The sequence below is a fragment of the Microcaecilia unicolor genome, chromosome 6 (assembly GCF_901765095.1).
Source record: "Microcaecilia unicolor chromosome 6, aMicUni1.1, whole genome shotgun sequence".
Taxonomy (NCBI): domain Eukaryota; kingdom Metazoa; phylum Chordata; class Amphibia; order Gymnophiona; family Siphonopidae; genus Microcaecilia; species Microcaecilia unicolor.
In genome coordinates this window covers 170310525-170329716 of record NC_044036.1, presented here as the reverse complement: position 1 = coordinate 170329716, position 19192 = coordinate 170310525, and the positions used below count along the sequence as shown (strand labels likewise).

The 19192-nt window shown below is 41.5% G+C and overlaps 1 protein-coding gene across 3 annotated transcripts in view; it reads left to right on the top strand.

The window, feature by feature from the left end:
• SLC6A11 (solute carrier family 6 member 11) overlaps positions 1 to 19192 on the top strand; it is a 310046-nt gene that overhangs the window by 238515 nt on the left and 52339 nt on the right. For all 3 annotated transcript variants that reach the window (XM_030207198.1, XM_030207197.1, XM_030207199.1), the window contains one exon: positions 18023 to 18126. In XM_030207198.1, coding sequence (XP_030063058.1) covers positions 18023 to 18126 — 104 coding nt within the window. The remainder of the gene's footprint in view (positions 1 to 18022; positions 18127 to 19192) is intronic.

Below are 19192 nucleotides of genomic sequence, written 5' to 3'. Positions count from 1 at the left end.
GCATAAGGTGCTGCAAGGGAAAAGGAACGAAGCCTGGAATTAGCAGTGGAGGAGAAGGGGGATGACAAGAGAGATTTGTCCAGTGAGCGGAGATTACGGGGAGGAATGTAGGGAGAGATGAGAGAGGAGAGGTAATGGGGGGGCTGCAGAATGGATGCATTTAAAGGTCAGTAAAAGAAGTTTGAACTGTACGCGGAAGCAGACAGGGAGCCAGTGAAGTGATTTGAGGAGTGGGCTAGTGTGGGTAAAACGATTTTGGTGGAAAATAAGTCGTGCCGCAGAATTTTGGACAGACTGGAGAGGAGAGAGATGGCTGAGCGGAAGACCAGTGAGAAGCAAATTGCAATAATCCAAGCGAGAGGTGAAGTTGTTGATGTTGATTGACTGTAATTTGGATTTGCCTGCGGATCTGGCTGAGCATGATTCTATAAAGATCCACATCCACGTGGCTATGGGAGGGACATTCGGGTAAGTTTGGTAAGTTTTCCATATAGGTTTTGAGTGCCTTTTTGCAGGGTTTTGTGTTATTTTTCAAAGTGTCTGGCCTGTTTGAAAAATAAAAATGTTCAGGAGTAGTGGGGTCTCCACTTCTGGTAGAGTCACCATACAAGCAAAAACAGGGCTGACCCATGGCAAGATACTGATTGAGGCGGAGCTAGGATGCCGCTGCTGCCTCAAGCGGAGCTAGGAAGCTGCCTCCCCCGGACGAGATGCTGCCCCCCTGGGGCCAAGATGCTGCCCCCCTTTCTATCTGCCACCGGCACTCGGCATCTCCCCTTCATGGCATCACCCAGCAGTGGCAGCGATTCCCATAAGTTGCCTTGCCATGGCACCCGCCTGTTCCCTTTACTGCGGGTACCTGAGCCTCTGACAAAACGGAAGAGAAGCAGGTGGCTGCAGTAAAGGGAAAAGGTGGGTGTTGATGTCAGGGCAGCGTATGGGAATCTCTGCCATTGCCAGGTAACACTGGGGAGATGCCGCTCCTGAAGAGTGCCACCTGAGGCCCCTGCCTCAAGTGGCCTAATAGTCCGGCCACCCCTCAACAAAAATTCATGTACTTTAATAATAGTATCTGGCAGTGAAAGGAGCATGTGCGGTTCCTGAGTTGTCATAATTTGAATATTTTTTGTGTGGCCAGTTGTAACGGATAGCTTCATTGTTAGGGAGTATGAGTTTGTGATATAGAACGAGCGCTTCAAGGTTGATAATCCAAACTTCACACCCACATAGAAGAATTTGTAGCAATGGTAACCCCAGCCACAGACGAGGGCCAGCACTGACCTCCCTTTCTTCGGAGAGTTAGATTTGATGTGAAAACATATCTTGGTACATATGTTGAATATGGAAGAACCCCCCCCCCCCCCCCCACACACACACACACACACACACACTCCTATTTTTGGTATCAAAATTGTCGGGCTATTTGTAGGCTACTTTTGGGAACAAGTTGGGCTGGAAAATTTTTCACCATCTGGCAACTCAAGATCCAGCTTCACTAACACTCTATCAAACGCATATATTTGTCCCCCTCACCATTTACTAAGCTGCGCTAGCGGCTGCCTTGTACTAATGCCGACACAGCCCGTTCACTTTGAATGGGCTGTGTCTGCATTGGTGCACAGCAGCTGCTAGCGTGGGGTTAGAGAAAAGCACTTAGAGTTTTTTCTTGGGGGAGGGTGGATTTATGCACACATGTGGAAACATAATCACACCTATGCTGGTAATCTAGTCATTTGACATGGTCGTTGATCCCGTTTTATCGAATTACCTCCTTAGTAGTAAAAGATATAGAAGTTTGTGGCTTTATTTTAGATGCATTTTATACAGTTTTTCTGATGCAATTTTATAAAGACCCAGCCTGGAGGGTGCGGACTTGGGAGAAAAAGATCTGGCCTGTCTTAAATCAGTTTTTGAAGGCAGGAGGTTTAAAGTAAAATCAAAGGCAATCTCTGTGTCTCTAAGAATTTAATATTGGTTGCAGCCTTTGGGACAGCTGATTTGAGCTTGTTTTCTCTTTGTCTGATTATGCAGATCTTATCCAGTTAATTGCACCTTTGGGACTTGTGTCAGAGAATACAATTGTAATGCTTAATTAATGCATAGCTTAGATTGTGGCCTGGTTGAGGTTTAGTTATCTGATATTAAATGCTCAGAAAATTGAAATCTTGTAGAGAATTGGGCTGGTCTATATAAGTACATAAGTATTGCCATACTGGGAAAGACCAAAGGTCCAGCATCCTGTTTCCAACAGTGGCCAATCCAGGTCACAATATACCTGGCAAGATCCCAAAAAAGTACAAAACATTTTATACTACTTATCTCAGAAATAGTGGATTTTCCCCAAGTCCCCTCAATAATGGTCTATGGACTTTTCCTTTAGGAAGCCGTCCAAACCTTTTTTTAAACTCCGCTAAGCTAACTGCCTTTACCATATTCTCTGGCAACGAATTCCAGAGATTAATTACACATTGAGTGAAGAAAACGTTTCTCCGATTCGTTTTAAATTTACTACATTGTAGCTTCATCGCACACCCCCTAGTCCTAGTATTTTTGGAAAGCATAAACAGACGCTTCACATCTACCCGTTCAACTCCACTCATTATTTTATAGACCTCTATCATATCTCCCCTCAGCCGCCTTTTCTCCAAGCTGAAGAGCCCTAGTCACTTTAGCCTTTCCTCATAGGGAAGTCGTCCCATCCCCTTTATCGTTTTTGTCGCCCTTCTCTATATGTTCAGTCATGCCTGTGATTGATAACATTTAGGTACTCATGCAATGACAGGAAGGGAGTCTTTTGCTCTTTGGTGACTGCATACTGCCGTGGTGGTGTGTACTGTTTTTTTCTGACAGCACACCCTTTTCACTGTGGAGGTAATTAGCACGCCATTAATTACTACACTGAGGAGAAAAAATTGAGTGTTGAGCTTGTGTTAGAAGCCAATTTGCTAAGCATAGCTCTAATACAAACTTTCTTCATCGGCCCCATCAATAGCCACCATCACGTGATAACAGTTTACTAAAGATTAGCATGTGCAATTGCTGTTATCAACTATTATCTGATAAAAGGTCCATTGATGAAATGGCCCTTGAGACAATAGCATACAATAATGGCATTTGCACATCTTAACTGTTAGTAAATGACCACATAAAAATACTAAGCAACTGACATCAGCTCAGGAAGAAGACACACCCTGAATCCATTGCTGATTTTTTGTATAAAGCCTACTTAATTTTATAACCCAATAAAAGGTAGGCAAAAATATATAAACCACTATACCAATTATAAGCTTTGCACTAATGTAGACATTACCAGAAATACCTTCAATATAACATCTCAGTACTTTTTCATAATGGTCTAAATAATTAATGAGGAGAAAAAGGACCCCGGAATTTAAGCCTTTTCAACTACAATGGTAGGTTAATTCTTCGTTTTCATTCATTGGTCAAAAATACTGCCTCTTATTTATACACATTATCAAAACTTCTCTAATATATGAGCAGCCAAAAAACTCTAGTTTTATTCTTTACTCTTCTATTGGCGCTCTATTTTAGTCAGAATACTGGGCAGGATCTGAAAATAATAGTGATGCTTGAAGTTCTTGTGTTTTGCTGGAGAGGCATTGGCAAAGCTTTAAAATGCTGACATTATTGTCCAGGGTATAGTAACTCTGGAATAATGATGTCATTGTCCTCCACTGCTCCAGGCACTGATTCCTTGATAAGTAAACCCCTACCACCATTACTGATCCCAACAGTGGGGACATGTTGTGGCTAGCTGGGTGTATGACTGAAGATATGAGTTCAGTCAGAAGCTGGGTGAGTGACAGAAGGAAAACAGCTTGAGGAAACAAGAAGTAAATAAATAGAAAATGATCACAGTAATTCCCATTGATTATGCCTTAATAAATTAGCACTCCAGTATGTGGTGTGCATAGTAATCTCAGTGTGATGTTTTGCCTCTGAAAGCAGTCATGAATAAACAAAAACACTGGAATTTGGGTCCTTTTCCCTGGTCTCCTTTCATAATGACTACACTGTGTCTATTGGCGCCTGCATGTAACATTAGCATAAGGTAGGAAATTGAGTGCCTAGCAACCGGAAGAAATTCCAGGGAGAGGTGGGAAGGAAGTGATTTCCATGCCATTATTCACTCCTATAAAGCATACTGTAAGGTAGATCCTGGAAAAACAGCAATTTTATTATTCTGCTAACCTCCTTTTAGTCTTTATGAGACTCACTCCAAAATAGGGAAAAAAACAAACAAGCCCTGATTTCATGGGAGCCATTTTGTGCCTAAATTGAAGCAGTACAGTCTTGTGTAACTAGCTTCACTATGCTGTTGTTCCCTGAGAGAGATTCACTCCTTCCATTTGCAAACTGGTTTTCTCAAGAAGAAGGGTTACCTTCGAAAACTAGTCTAATAAAAAAGGCATCATCTTATTTTCTTTTCTGTTTTGTTTTTATTTCTATTTATTACTTTTAAAAGTGGACTAACATGGCTACCAAACCACTTTGCTCAATTCTTTTAGAAACTGGACAGCAACTTTGCTAGCTAAAGTATTTTGTTAAAATCCATTTGACTGAAACAAATAGACGAACAGCTCCTTCCTGGTCAAATCTTTTTCTCTCAGTATATAGACAATAATGTGACAGCTTATTTCCTCAACATTCGTGTCAGAATAAAATTAACTGTAATACAGAATTAGAATAATAAAGAACAAAACAAACAACTTCTTGAGGGTTACAGGGCTACTAATTTACTAAATTCTGGGAATGATATTTGAAGTCAGCACTGGATTACTGGAGGGATTTTTTTTTGTTTGTTTTTTGTTTTTGAGGCCAGGTAACTTCCTCTCAGTATGCAGACAGTATGTAGAGGGTAATAATATCATAAGATACCTAGGGCCCTGTTTACTAAGCTGCACTGTAGGTGTGCTAACTTAGCTTCCCTAATGAAGCTTTGTGAAACATGATCCATGTTGAAACATTTAAGTATGGACAGAATGAAAGAATTAAGATCAGTTCTATTAAACTTACATTTTTTTCAGAGGAGTTTTAATATGCAAATATATAACAATGATGAAAATAGATTTGGTGCAATGATTATACTGTATTAGATGACAAGCATAAACATTGTGTGGTACAGAGTAATCACAACAAATATGAGCCCATAGATTATTACAGCAACATAGTAAGTGACGGCAGATAAAGACCTGAATGGTCCATCCAGTATGCCCAACAATCACACTTATTATCAATTAAAGATTAAATTTATTTTTGTTACATTTGTACCCTGTGCTTTCCCCACTCATGGCAGGCTCAATGTGGCTTATATGGGGCAATGGAGGGTTAAGTGACTTGCCCAGAGTCACAAGGAGCTGCCTGTGTCTGAAGTAGGAATTGAACTCAGTTCCTCAGGCCCAAAGTCCACCACCCTAACCACTAGGCCACTCCTCCACTCCAACAATGACTGTAATAATATATACTTGATCATGGTCTTTCTTTTGTTGTTTCTGGGATATAGACCATAGCAGTTCGCTGGAGTTGTCGTCATAACCCATTCCAGCCTATCCGAATCCATCTTGTCATTTGTGGAACATAGACCGTAAAAGTCTGCTCAGCACTGCCCTTATGGTCCAAATTACTGGAGTTTCCATCAACGCTCTCTTCTGCCCATCCTAAACCAAATTGCTGTATGCGGGACTCAGACTGTACAAGCTATCCCAGCATCGGCCTTAGTTGATACAGCCAGTCGCCATCTAAGCACCACTTGACATGCAAACACACGCCCACTATGCGCCCTATAAACGTTCTGGCTCACGGCGCTAACCAGGCGGTATGCACACCGATGATTACTGCCTGGTTATTGCGTGAGACCTTACTGCTAAATCAATCTGTGATGGTAAGGTCTCAGGCCCGAAATGGACACGCGCCAATTTTCATTTTGCCACATGTCCATGTTCGTCCAAATTAAAAAGGCCTTTTTTTGCAGGTGTGCTGAAAAATGGACCTGCGCACTTCCAATACATGTGTCTACAACAGCACAGGCCATTGTTTGGTGCACCCAAATAAAAGGACACCTAAGAGAGTTACCCAATGAATCCCTTATGTAAAGTCATGGCTGAAATAAGCATTTTTTTTTTGTTTAAATCTGTGCATGCCTTTGAGCTGATGTAAACCTGATGATTAAATGTTTTTCCATGCACAGTATGAGGAAATTCTATAAATAGTACTGAAACGTGAGTGCCGAAAAAATTCAGCTCATGCTCACGTATGCTTTTCAGAAAAAAGGGCTACGTATGAACAAATAACATAACATCATTTATGAAGATACAATTTTATTCCATACATACATTTCTCATACTGCCTAACTCCATATGTTATATTTATTCTTATGTGTACCACGCCATCTGATTTATATGAAATAATTAGCTCAGATTTCTATTGTTTCTGTTCCAGCCTTGATCTTAGCTTACTCCGTTTGGCAAGGTCTTTCAGTATGATGTAAATTCTACTACTTTTACTAGGAATATATTAGCTACAGTGTTGACATTTGTCCGGATTATGAAGGGAGCTTTGATCTTGCTTTGGGGCGTCTTTTCAGTCTACTGAACGATTACTGCAATTTGGGGAAAGGAAGACATGAAGACAGCAACTGCTGTTTTTAGCTTATAGCAATGTTTTTTTTCTTTATGGCTTATCTGAGACTGATTGTAAATGAATGCTTTTTTATTGAATGTCTGGCCTGAGTATTTGATCTTTACTATCTATATTGGAGTTCCTTATACCATAAATTTATGTTCATTTATAAGTGTTCTTGATTTTATTGTAAACCATTTTGATTTGACTACAAGGGAAACAGTATATCAAATATAATAAACGATAACAGTTTATCATTTTTACCCTGTGCTTTTCTTGTGGTACATTTTGCAGTATTTTTGTTATGTCATTTTGAATAAAGGCCAACAAATAGTTTGTACATAATACCTTTTAATGGACTATATGGGGTAATTCTATAAGGAGGGCATCAACATTTAGGCACCAAGAATATTTATAAGTGAACAGAATACTGGCATCTATGCATGTGTGGGCACTTTTGCACATGTAAATGCCAGTATTCTGGCTATATGCTATTCTATAAAATAGAGGTTAAAGGCAGTGGCACATAGTTTTAATTTAGGCCTACACATGGCTGGAGAGAATATGTGCTTTCGGTGTTACTGTTTTGGCATCACTATTTCAGCGCTGCCAAAAAAGTGCAGAATTTTGGGTGGCTGGAATTTTGGACGCAGCACGGGCAAAAGTCCTCTACTTCTTCTCCCCTCCAGCACTGATCTCCGGTATTAATCGGGAGCAGGGCTGTGCCTGCAAAAGAGGTTTTATGACAGGAGATGGCATGACATCAAAACGTTGAAGCAGATTCCCCCATGCAGCTGCCATATTGTGCGACCCCAGACATTTGCAGATGCTAATGAAAACAATAGCAAACTTGGGAGGTTTATGCCTGCTTATGTGTGTGTGTTTTTAATTTGACAGCTTTTTTTTATTTATTTGAAAGCTTCTCATATGTAACCCAAGGTTTGTTTTTTTTTTAACCTGTGTCATAAAATCTCCTTGGTGCTTTCTTGCTGCAGCCGGCGGTTCTTGGGCATAAAGGAATGCCAAAACAGCAATGCTGAAAAGTCCTGCTTCTTGGCCAGAGTATAAACAGGGCACACGGTTAAGTGTGTGAATTATAGAATACTACAGTTTATGCACATTTTTTGCCAATCTAGGGACAAACATTTACACCAGCTGGTGTAAGCAGCTCTGCCTAAAATATAAAACACCCAAAAAAGAATGAAGTTAATAATAACACACAAGGAGAATGTTTACTAAGGTGCGTTAGCATTTTCAATGTATATTTAAAGTTAAGGCGCATTAAATGCTAACGTGCCTATACATTTCTATGGGCGAGTTAGTGTTTAATGTACATTAACCATTAATGCATGTTAACAATGCTAACGCACCTATAGAACAACTTAGTAAACATAAGCGCAAAAATTAAACTGCACTAAATCCGTCGTCAGTACATTTTTTTCATTTGGCAAAACCTGTTTTTCAAAAAGAACTTATGATGTATGACTGGAAGGAAAAAAAACTTCAGATATTCACACTTCTGCTATCAGTCACCAGCTTAAAACCTTTCTTATTTCAATATGGTGTCACAATCACACTCAAGCTTGAATAGTATTCAAATCCCAAACTAAATTATTTCAAAACTTATTAAAATGTCACTTAGCTTCAAATGGCTCAGATACTTGCAGAAAGGTCTTCCCGATGTTGGCCGACACTGCTGCTTCAGGGAATAACACCTTATTTCAAATTTATTACTTCTGCATTTATAAGCCTTTCTGAGCCACTTGAAGCTAAGTGACATTATAGTAAGTTTTGAAGGAATTTATATGGGATTTGAACACTATTTAAGCTTGCATGTGATTGTGACTTTATATTGAAATAAGGAAGAATTTTAGCATGTGATGGATAGCAACAGATGTAAAAACATATAGACCTATGTATATCTGAGGCTTTTTACTTCCATTCATACATCATAAGGTTTTTTGAATAAGGGGTTTTGCCAAATGGAGTAAAAATACAGCACACAGATTTAGGGACCCTTTTATTAAGGCATAGAGGGGCATAATCGAAAGGGGCACCCAAGTTTTCCGGTTGACATCCTCATAGGACGTCCTGGCGAAGAGGCATGGAAACCCGTATTATTGAAACAAGATGGGCATCCATCTTTCGTTTCAATAATACGGTCGGGGACGCCCAAATCTTAGACATTTAGGTCGCCCCTAGAGATAGTCATCCTTAGACTTGGTCATTTCTAATTTTCGGTGATAATGGAAACTAAGGATGCCCATCTCAGAAACGACCAAATGCAAGCCCTTTGGTCATGGGAGGAGCCAGCATTCGTAGTGCACTGGTCCCCCTCACAGGCCAGGACACCAACCGGGCACCCTAGGGGGCACTGCAGTGGACTTCAGAAAAAGGTCCCAGATACATAGCTCCCTTACCTTGTGTGCTAAGCCCTCCAAAACCCCTCCAAAACCCATTACCCACAACTGTACACCACTACCATAGCCATTACGGGTGAAGGGGGGGCACCTACATCTGGGTATAGTGGGTTTGTGGTGGGTTTTGGAGGGCTCACATTTACCACCACAAGTGTAACAGGTAGGGGGGGATGGGCCTGAGTCCGCCTGCCTGAAGTGCACTGCACCCACTAAAACTGCTCCAGGGACCTGCATACTGCTGTGATGGACCTGAGTATGACATTTGAGGATGGCATAGAGGCTGGCACAAAATATTTTTAAAGATATTTTTGAGGGTGGGAGGGGGTTAGTGACCACTGGGGGAGTAATGGGAGCCCATCCTTGATTCCCTCCGGTGGTCATCTGGTCAGTTCGGGCACCTTTTTGTGCCTTGGTCGTAAGAAAAACTGGACCAGGTAAAGTCGTCCAAATGCTGGTCAGGGACACCCATTATTTTTCCATTATGGGTCGAGGACGCCCATGTGTTAGGCACGCCCAAGTCTCGCCTTCGCTACACCTCCGACACACCTACGGAAGTTTGGTCATCCCCTGCTCGCTATTCTGGGACTACCGCTGGCCCAACACAGCCACTGGCAGTAGTTCCAGCTCAAGCATGTGCCATTTCCAGGTGAAAAAAAAAACCTCTGAAATGGTTAACAGGGTGGTAACTCGGTGGTAATTGGCCATCACTGCTTGCTGCCCGGTTACCGCCGGGTTACCGTGGAAGCCCTTCCCTCCACCACAATGGGTGGTGGTAAGGGCTTCCCGCTGCATGGTCATCCGGTAAGAGTTTTCTTACCGCATGGCCATATTGTTTTGGGGTCCCTTTTTCCCACAGCTTGGTAAAAGGATCCCCATCCGTAAAAATGTATATTTTCACACCAGCCTCTGATTTTTGCTGCTACAAATTACCATGGCTATGCCCTGGAAGTTTTATTATGGTTAAATGTTACTTTTGAATAGACCAAACAAAAAAACAGCACCACGGAACTTTAAAAATGGAACACAGTTCTTTAATGAATAAGGCTTATTCATTAAAGAACTGTGTTCCATTTTTAAAGGCCCGTGGTGCTGTTTTTTTGATTGGACTTTAGTTTGTATTTCGTTCCCTCTCTTTTACTTTTGAATAGACAACATGCCGTGTCTACAGTTTTTGAATAAACATATAACTTCATCAATCCAACAGCCTGATCTACAGCATGAACAACAAAAGGGAAAAATGTTGCTCTAGAGAAATCCCCTCAAAATATTTTTATGATGTGTTTCTGAGTTATGTGTCACATTTACATCTATTCTGCACTGTGTCTGGGGAAAGTAATGAAAAACATAGGGGGTGTGGTGCTATTGTGACAAAACACTAGAACAGAATGTGTGCAGGTAGGAGGTGAAAATTACTGCACATTTGGTGTCATTTTGTTACAGTGCCATACCCCAGTGTGTTATTGCATATTACATATTAATCTCTAAAGCAAAACAATAATTTTAACTGTTTCTCGTGATGTCAGTTTGTTTTGTTCTCAATATATGTAATTAGAATTTTGTGATATTATTAAATGCTATCAAAGCTATCTTATTACTGCCAAAAGCCTTTGAACAGAAATTGTCAGGATATTAAAAGGGCTCCATAGTGATCTTCAAATTGAGAAACAATTCTGTGTGCAATTCCGATCACCACATCTCAAAAAAGATATTGTGGAATTAGAAAAGGTACAGAGGAGGGTGATGAAAATGATAAAGGGGATGGGAAGACTTCCCTATGAGGAAAGGCTAAAGCAGCTAGGGATCTTCAGCTTAGAGAAAAGACTGCTAAGGGGAGATATGATAGAGGTCTATAAAATAATGAGTGGAGTGGAACGGGAAGATGTGAATTGCTTGTTTACTGTTTCCAAAAATACTAGGGCTAGGTGGCACACAATGAAGCTACAAGTAGTAAATTTTAAATGAATTGGAGAAAATATTTCTTCACTCAACATGTAATTAAACATTGGAATTCGTTGCCAGAGAATGTAGTAAAAGCAGTTCGCTTAGTGGGGTTTAAAAAATGTTTTGATGGGAGAGATTCAAGATGACCGACCAGAGCAGACCTGTGTAAGCTGTGCTCTGTCCGAATCTGATCCTAGCCTTCGCTATGCCGAAGTGAAGGGGCAAGTCGACTAGCACAGTGTCCTCCGGTCGACAGGCAGTCCCGGTTACCGGACCTATGGACTCTTTTGTTCAGAGCCACCAAGAAAAGCGGTCCGAGAGTGGCGCGATTGCGTCGGCGGGAGCAAGTGGAAGCCCAGCTTCGATGCAGGCGCTTGAGACAACTTTAAGCCCGGATCAAAGGACCCCCCCCCCCCCCTCTGCAACCACAGTGAACGAGCTTTCCTTTGTTGGTGTCGCCTATGGAGAAATTCGAGCGACGCGAGGCACGGGAACAACAGGGGCCCGAATTAGAGACGCCCATCGTCATGGACGCTGGAAGCGCTGGAAACGCTGTGAGTCAGACACCTTTCGTGGCAGGGAATCTCATGGCTGTGGGGAGTGAGATAAGTAATCCTTTATAATCTAACTTACCTATGCAAGTATTTTCCTCGTTGGAAAAACCCAAAGAAGTGACTCTAGAATCTTTGTGGGCATTGATTTCTTCTTTGGGCAAAGCATTATGTCCCCAAATAAATCAGTTGGAAATAAAGACTCAAATATTAACTGAAAGTATGACTAAAATTACAGAGGATGTTAAACAAATAAATGAGAAAATAAAGAATCAAGAACAGAAAGAAAAACAAATGCAAGAAACTCAAGTAGTAATGATAAAAGACTTAACAAATACACATTGGAAACTTGAAACAATTGAAAACTATCAGAGAAGTAATAATCTTCGATTCATTAACTTCCCAAAGGTAAAAACAATTTCTCCAAAAGAAATGCTGTTCAAATATATGAGGGATATACTTTCAATTCCTGAACAATTGATTCCTCCTTTGCTACAGATATATTATATACCAGTAAAAGCAGGGGAAATACATGAGTCTTCAGACTCCCCCTTGGAGTGGAGGAGTGGCCTAGTGGTTAGGGTAGTGGACTTTGGTCCTGAGGAACTGAGTTTGATTCCCACTTCAGGCACAGGCAGCTCCTTGTGACTCTGGGCAAGTCACTTAACCCTCCGTTGCTGCATTGAGCTTGCCATGAGTGGGAAAGTGCAGGATACAAATGTAACAATATATATGTGTCGGCACTATTAGAGTCATCAGATTCAGAAAAAGTTATTTCCTCAAGAACAGAAATAAAGTCTTTTTTGGGTTAAAAATAAGGATATTTCCAGATGTCTCAAAAGAGACCTAAAAAAGAAGACACCAATTTCTTTTACAAAGACCTGGAGTCCAACAGTTGGGAGCTTCCTTTTTTTTGTATTTTCCATGTAAATGCATTGTTTGATATCAAGCGGTCAAATATGGTTTTTTTTAACCTACTTACCTCACTGAATTCCTAGCTACCAAGAGAATTGGACAAGAGACTCAAAAGTCCTAAAAAGAAGAAAATTTCTAGTTCTAGTTTGCTACACAGGTTTACTTCTTATTTCTGTTTAGTATAATTATTCCTCGATTGTTCCAGATAAGAAATCTTGAATCACATTTTGTGGACTTGTGCAGTTGAATTTATAAATACAATGGATCTTAGTAATTTGTATTCATTATATTTCTTTATTATATTTCCTGTAAAATAAATATTGTATTCAAACTGCTTTTCTATACAAGCACTGTTGCTTGAATTGTAAATTTTGAAACTATAAATAAATATATATAAAAAATGTTTTGATGGCTTCCTAAAAGAAAAGTCCATAAGCCATTATTAAGATGGACTTGGGGAAAATCCACTGTTTATTTCTAGGATAAGCAGCATAAAATGTATTGTACTGTTTTGGGATCTTGCCAGGTACTTGTGACCTGAATTGGCTACTGTTGGAAATAGGACACTGGGCTTGATGGACTTTTGGTCTGTCCCAGTATGGCAACGCTTATGTTCTTATGGGATATATGATAGAGACATTTAAATACCTCTGCTGCATTGGGGCAAGACAATCTGCACTAGTGCCCTTTATGTTATGTTAAAGGATAAATAATGCAAGTTATTGCCCTAACGCAGCTTGATCATTTTCCCCTAATTAAATAAAATAAATAAGGTTATAAATAAAATTTTGGAAGTTGATTGTTGCTAAGCATGAATTTCATTGAGATTAGTGGGGGAGCAAAGGAATGGGATAGGTTGTTGAATGTAGGGGATTTAGAACATTGAGACATTTTCTGAAGAATTATGTGGGCTTCGAGGTTTTGTGGGATGGTGAAAGAAGAGGGAGGTTGTGGGTAGGTGTTTAAGGACTGAAGCAAATTCCCTCCTGCCCTCCCATATAGTTTGTCTGTAGGGCATTATGGAGGGGCATAATCGAACATCGCCAGTTAAATATTTTGGCGGCGCCGCTACAGCTGGCTGGAACCGTATTATCGAAAAAGTTGGCCGGCCATCTTTTTTTTTTGATAATATGGTTTAGCCTGGCCAAATGCCAGAGTTCGCTGGAGTTGAGATGGCTGGTTTTGTTTTTCAGCGATAATGGAAACAAAATGCCGGCGATCTCCAACCCGGCGACATCCAAGGTATTTGGTCCCCCTCACATGCCAGGACACCAACTGGGCACTCTAGGGGTCAGTGCGGTGGACTTCAGAAAATGCTCCCACATGCATAGCTCCCTTACTTTGGGTGCTGAGCCCTCCAACCCCCCCCCCCCCAAAACCCACTACCCACAAATGCACAACACTACCATAGCTCTTAGGGGTGAAGGGGGCAACTACATGTGGGTACAGTGGGTTTTGGAGGGCTCCCATTACCAGCACAAGTGTTACAGGTAGGGGGGCAATGGGCATGGGTGCGCCTGCGTTAAGTGCACTGTGGTACCCACTAACAGTGCTCCAGGGACCTGCATACACGCAGGCCTCTAGGACTTGTTGCTGCTGTATGACCTTGGCATACCAGTTGACACCTGAAGACTAATCTCTTTGAAAAAGTCCTTTATTTGATTAAGCACGTTTACTCACAATTAACTGCAGATCAGAGGTTGTGCCCCACTGGCAAAGAGTCTCCCTGGTACTGAGATTAGAAGTAGGTCAGAGCTGGCAGAATGGTGTACAATGCCCTCTTTCAGCAACATTCAAGGTAATAACTAAGTTCTCTAACATGGGTAACACATGACAGGGATCTAAAACTGGCTTACAAAAATGGCCACTACCTCATGGACTACCGGAAACAAAACAGGGCACACTCTGACCCAGTTAGCAGAGGGAAAATCACCATGGGAGTAGAGCCCACTACTCTACACCCACCACAATGCATTGCTGATGTGACTCTGCAGTGCACCTAACAGAAAAGGTGTCACACTCACCTGAGAGCCACATCATAACCAGGGAAAGGCTGTCAGAGGATAGAACACATTCTGCTGTCATGGAGGTGGGTACGGCATTTGAGGCTGGCATACAGGCTGCCAAAATATGTTTATAATTGTGTTTTGTAGGGTGGGAGGGGGCTGGTGACCACTGGGGGAGTACGGGGAGGTCATCCCCGATTCCTTCCAGTGGTCATCTGGTGAGTTGGGGCACCTTTTTGAGGCTTGATCGTGAAAATAAAAGGACCAAGTAAACCCGGCGAAATACTGCTTAACGCCATTTTTTTTCCATTATCGGCGAAAGCCGGCCATCTGGTAGCCACGCCCATGCCCGCCCATGCCCCGCCTTCGCTAAGCTGCCGACATGCCCCCTTGAACTTATGCTGGCGAAGTGACTGGAAAGCAGCGATGCTGTCAAAAACACCGCTTTCGATTATACCGCTTTCGCCGCTTTTAAGAAATCGCCGGCCAACTCCCGATTTATGTCGGAAAATGGCTGGCGATCACTTTCGAAAATAAGCCTGTTAGTTCTTGTTAGGGTTCTGGTTTATGTAATGTATGGTGAAGAGTGGGAAAGGGATTGGGGCTGTCTCAGCTTTTAGAAGTTGGGACACAAGGATGTTTTGTATGACTCAACATGTAGTTGGAAGAGTTGGGACATTATTGGATTGAGGTATGAAATTGTTAGCTTGTGGACAACACTGTCACAAGTTAAGGTGCAGCCTCTGTGTCACAGTGGGGCCCACCAATGATATTTTCTAAGAAATAAGTTCTAATGGTTATGAGAGCTAGGTTCATCACTGACTAGTTCTGCTGACTAGGGAATCACATTTGAGTGACTAGCTCTGTTGACTAGGGAATCACATTTGAGTATTAATATTGTGTTGTGTTATTTCAAGCAAATTTAAATACATTTTGTTAATGGAATTATAAAATAAAGCCGTGGCCACAAATTTTTATCCACATGAGAATCTGGTCTTGTGTGTAATTTTTGAATAGCAATAGATGAATCATGGATTGTAATGATGTTTGGATGGGTGAATGATGCGAATGCCAATGTTACGCTATTCACTCCCGCTTTTTCTAAATACAGCCCCCCTCAGAGAAATAGCTCTCCTCCACAGAGAGCTTGACCCTCCCTCCACCCCTAGTCCTCCTTTCCAGGACCTTCTGGAGTCTCCCTGGTGCCCTAGTGGTACTGAGGCAGCAGCAAATCTGACAGGATGTCTATGAATTTGAAATATTTCCAACATTGTTTTGTGTAATATATCGTTAATAGTGCACATTAGGGATGGACTTACAGTAAGGGTCATTGGGCCCCCCAGGCACTGCCTGTGCCCCCATCTGCACCCTGCCTCCCCCCTGCACCCCACACACTAGTATACCCTCCCCAGTCCTAACTTGAAGGCCCCTGATGGTCTAGTGGCCTCTTTGGGGGCAGAAAAGATCCCCACTCTTTCCTTCCCACTGCTGCTGCTCTTTCTGATGCCGCTGTGTTTTCAAAATGGCTGGCGAGGCTTCCTGTGGTAGTCTTGTGGGTCTCGGCAGTTTCACGAGACTGCTACAGGGATTTCTCAGCTGCCATTTTGAAAATGCAGCAGTGCTGGGCAGAGTAGTGGGAATGGGCAGGAACGAATGGGGAGTTTTCCTGCCCTGAAAAGGCCTGTAGAGCACTAGAGCCCTTCAAGGTGGGACCGGGTGGGCTGTAGTTTGTGGGAGTAGGGGAGGAGCCTCTGGGCACCATCCAGTTGCCCATATGGTCAGTCCATCCCTTGTGCACATTCTTCCAAAAGAAGGTGCACTATTTGCAAAGAACCACTGCACTATTGGGAAAGAGTTTGCATTTTTCACAGATAGTGTACACCTTTTCCAAGAGTGCATGCTCTTTCCAAACAATTATACACTCTTCATGATATTACTCCTGTAATGAAAAAATGCAAACATACCATAAAGAAAAAAAACAAAAAATTCTGTAAACAACATGGGAAAGAACAAAATGAAAAATTTTGGACCTTACTGCTCAATTGTTAATTTCTCTGGAGTGTGAATTATACATTTTTAGCATGTGCATTATTAAATTTAGCTTCTACTTTCTACTGTCACTCATTGTGCATATCATTACCTGCAGTTTATTGTGCATATTAAACAAAACACTGTATGCTAAAGTTATTCTTTAGCTTGTAATTTAGGGGTTCTTTTATGAAGGATGTTAAGCCCTTAACGCACAGTTAGCACATGCTAACAGGCTACCTTACAAATGCATTAAGGGGTTGTACAGTAGTTTGGCTGGTGCCATGTGTTAAAATAGCGTGTTATTGTATTTTTCTGAAGGTTTGTCTGAGGGGACATTGCATGGGCAGCTAGTATGTTATATTTAGCACATGCTACCAGGCTAACACAGAGCTAATGTGGGATCACATAGCACCTTCTAAATAGGAGGCGGTAAGTGGTCCCGCATCAACATCCTACAGGTACTGCGCACTCATGGTTATCATATATTGGATTTCCTAGTTTAAACTAATTTGTGTGTTATTGTACAATCTTAGATTTGTAAACCGTTCTGGCTTGCTATGAATTAAGTGATGGTATATTAAACAATTAAACAATAAAACGATTAGTGCATAACCTGCAAAAAAATTAGGAAAGCCCTGGAAAAGTGCGGTGTAGAATTTGCAGTTACCGCACCGTAAAATCCCTCATTACAAAATATCTGCTAATTTTAGCACACTTTTCTAAAACATCTCCTTTAAGAACTGACTCTGTGTTACCTTGGCCTTAACCATGGCTAAACTTTTATTTTCTCTAGCTAACATTCTGGAACTCATAGGCTTATCTTGGGAAAATCTCATGTGGTGTACAATGTTTTCTTTTTCCTAGGGTAGGGGAAGCAGAACAAATACAAAAAAGTAAAAAATAGTTTACTTAGTAGTTGTTGGCTGCTTGCTGTACAAGTTTTCTCACCGAGGGCCCTTTTTACCAAGCTGCGTCAAAAGTGGGCCGGCACTGGCGTCGGCTTGTGATTTACACGCGCGCCGAGGCCCCCTTTTACTGCAGCTGGTAAAAGGGAAGTCTTGCCTTCCTGCAAGAAATGGCCACGTGGCATTTTGGGGGGGGGCCTTGCCACCACCCAGTAAGGGCTCCTACATTAACCCGGAGGTAACTGGGCAGCACCCGGCACTGTCGAATTACCACCGGGTACACTCCGGCACTACAAAAATAAATTTTGTAGTGACAGAAATGACGGAATGCTAGGGGTGTGAAGTACTGCCAGGCTGCTGCGATAGCCCAGCGGTACTTCCTCTGTAGCAAGCTGTAAGCCTGCATTGGACTTACCACCGCTTAGTAAAAGGAGCCCTATATTAGTGATTATACTGCTGAAACTACTATTAGTTACATTTTTAAAATATTAATTTAAGGGTTTCAATCATGCTGCAGTCTTATAAAGAAGCTTTCAAAATTATGAAAAACAAATCTTTTAGCTGAAAAACAAATCACTTTGCTTGTCTAATAGCTCTTCTGTTTCCGCCTGTAGGTATGGGTAGATGCGGGCACTCAGATATTCTTCTCCTATGCCATCTGCTTGGGATGCCTGACTGCCTTAGGAAGTTACAACAACTACAATAACAACTGCTATAGGTAACATTTTCTTCTCATATATTTGGGGACTGTGGATTTTTAAGAACACTAGTGATGTGCATTCCTTTGAAATGACATAGAAAATCTGAACATTTCCGAAGGGATCAGTACTGGGACCGGTGCTATTTAACATATTTATAAATGATATGGAAATCGGAATGACGAGTGAGGTGATTAAATTTGCAGATGATACAAAGCTATTCAAGGTTGTTAAAAACACATGCAGACTGTGAAATATTGCAGGAAGATCTTAGGAAATTGGAAGACTGGGCAACCAAATGGCAGATGAAATTTAATGTGGACAAATGCAAGGTGATGCACATTGAAAAGAATAATCCCAATCATAGTTACCTAATTCTAGGGTCCACCTTGGGGGTCAGCACTCAAAAAAAAAAAAGATCTAGGTATTGCTCAGTGTGTGATGGCGGAGGCAGCCAAAAAAGCAAATAGGATGCTAAGAATTATTAGAAAAGGGATGGTGAATAAGACCAAAAATACTATAATGCCTCTGTATCTCTCCATGGTGCGACTGCACCTTGTGTATTGCATTCAGTTGTGGTCACCACATCTCCAAAAAGATATAGTGGATTTAGAAAAAGTTCAGTTCTGGTCACCACTTCTCCAAAAAGATATAGCGGAATTAGAAAAGGTTCAAAGAAGAGCAACCAAAATGATAAAGGGGATGGAACTCCTCTCATATGAAGAAAGGCTAAAGGTTAGGGTTCTTCAGCTTGGAAAAGAGACAGATAAGGGGAGATATGATTGAGGTCTACAAAATCCTGAGTGGTGTAGAACGAATATAAGTAAATCAATTTTTTACTTGTTCCAAAAGTACAAAGACTAGGGGACACTCAAGGAAGTTACACGGAAATACTTTTAAAACAAATAGGAGGAAATATTTTTTCACTCAACGACTAGTTAATCTCTGGAACTCTTTCCTGGAGGATGTGGTAACAGTGGTTAGCGTATCTGGGATTAAAAAAGGCTTGGACAAGTTCATGGAGGAAAAGTCCATAGTTTGCTATTGAGACAGATATGGGGAGGCAGCTGCTTGCACTGGGATTGG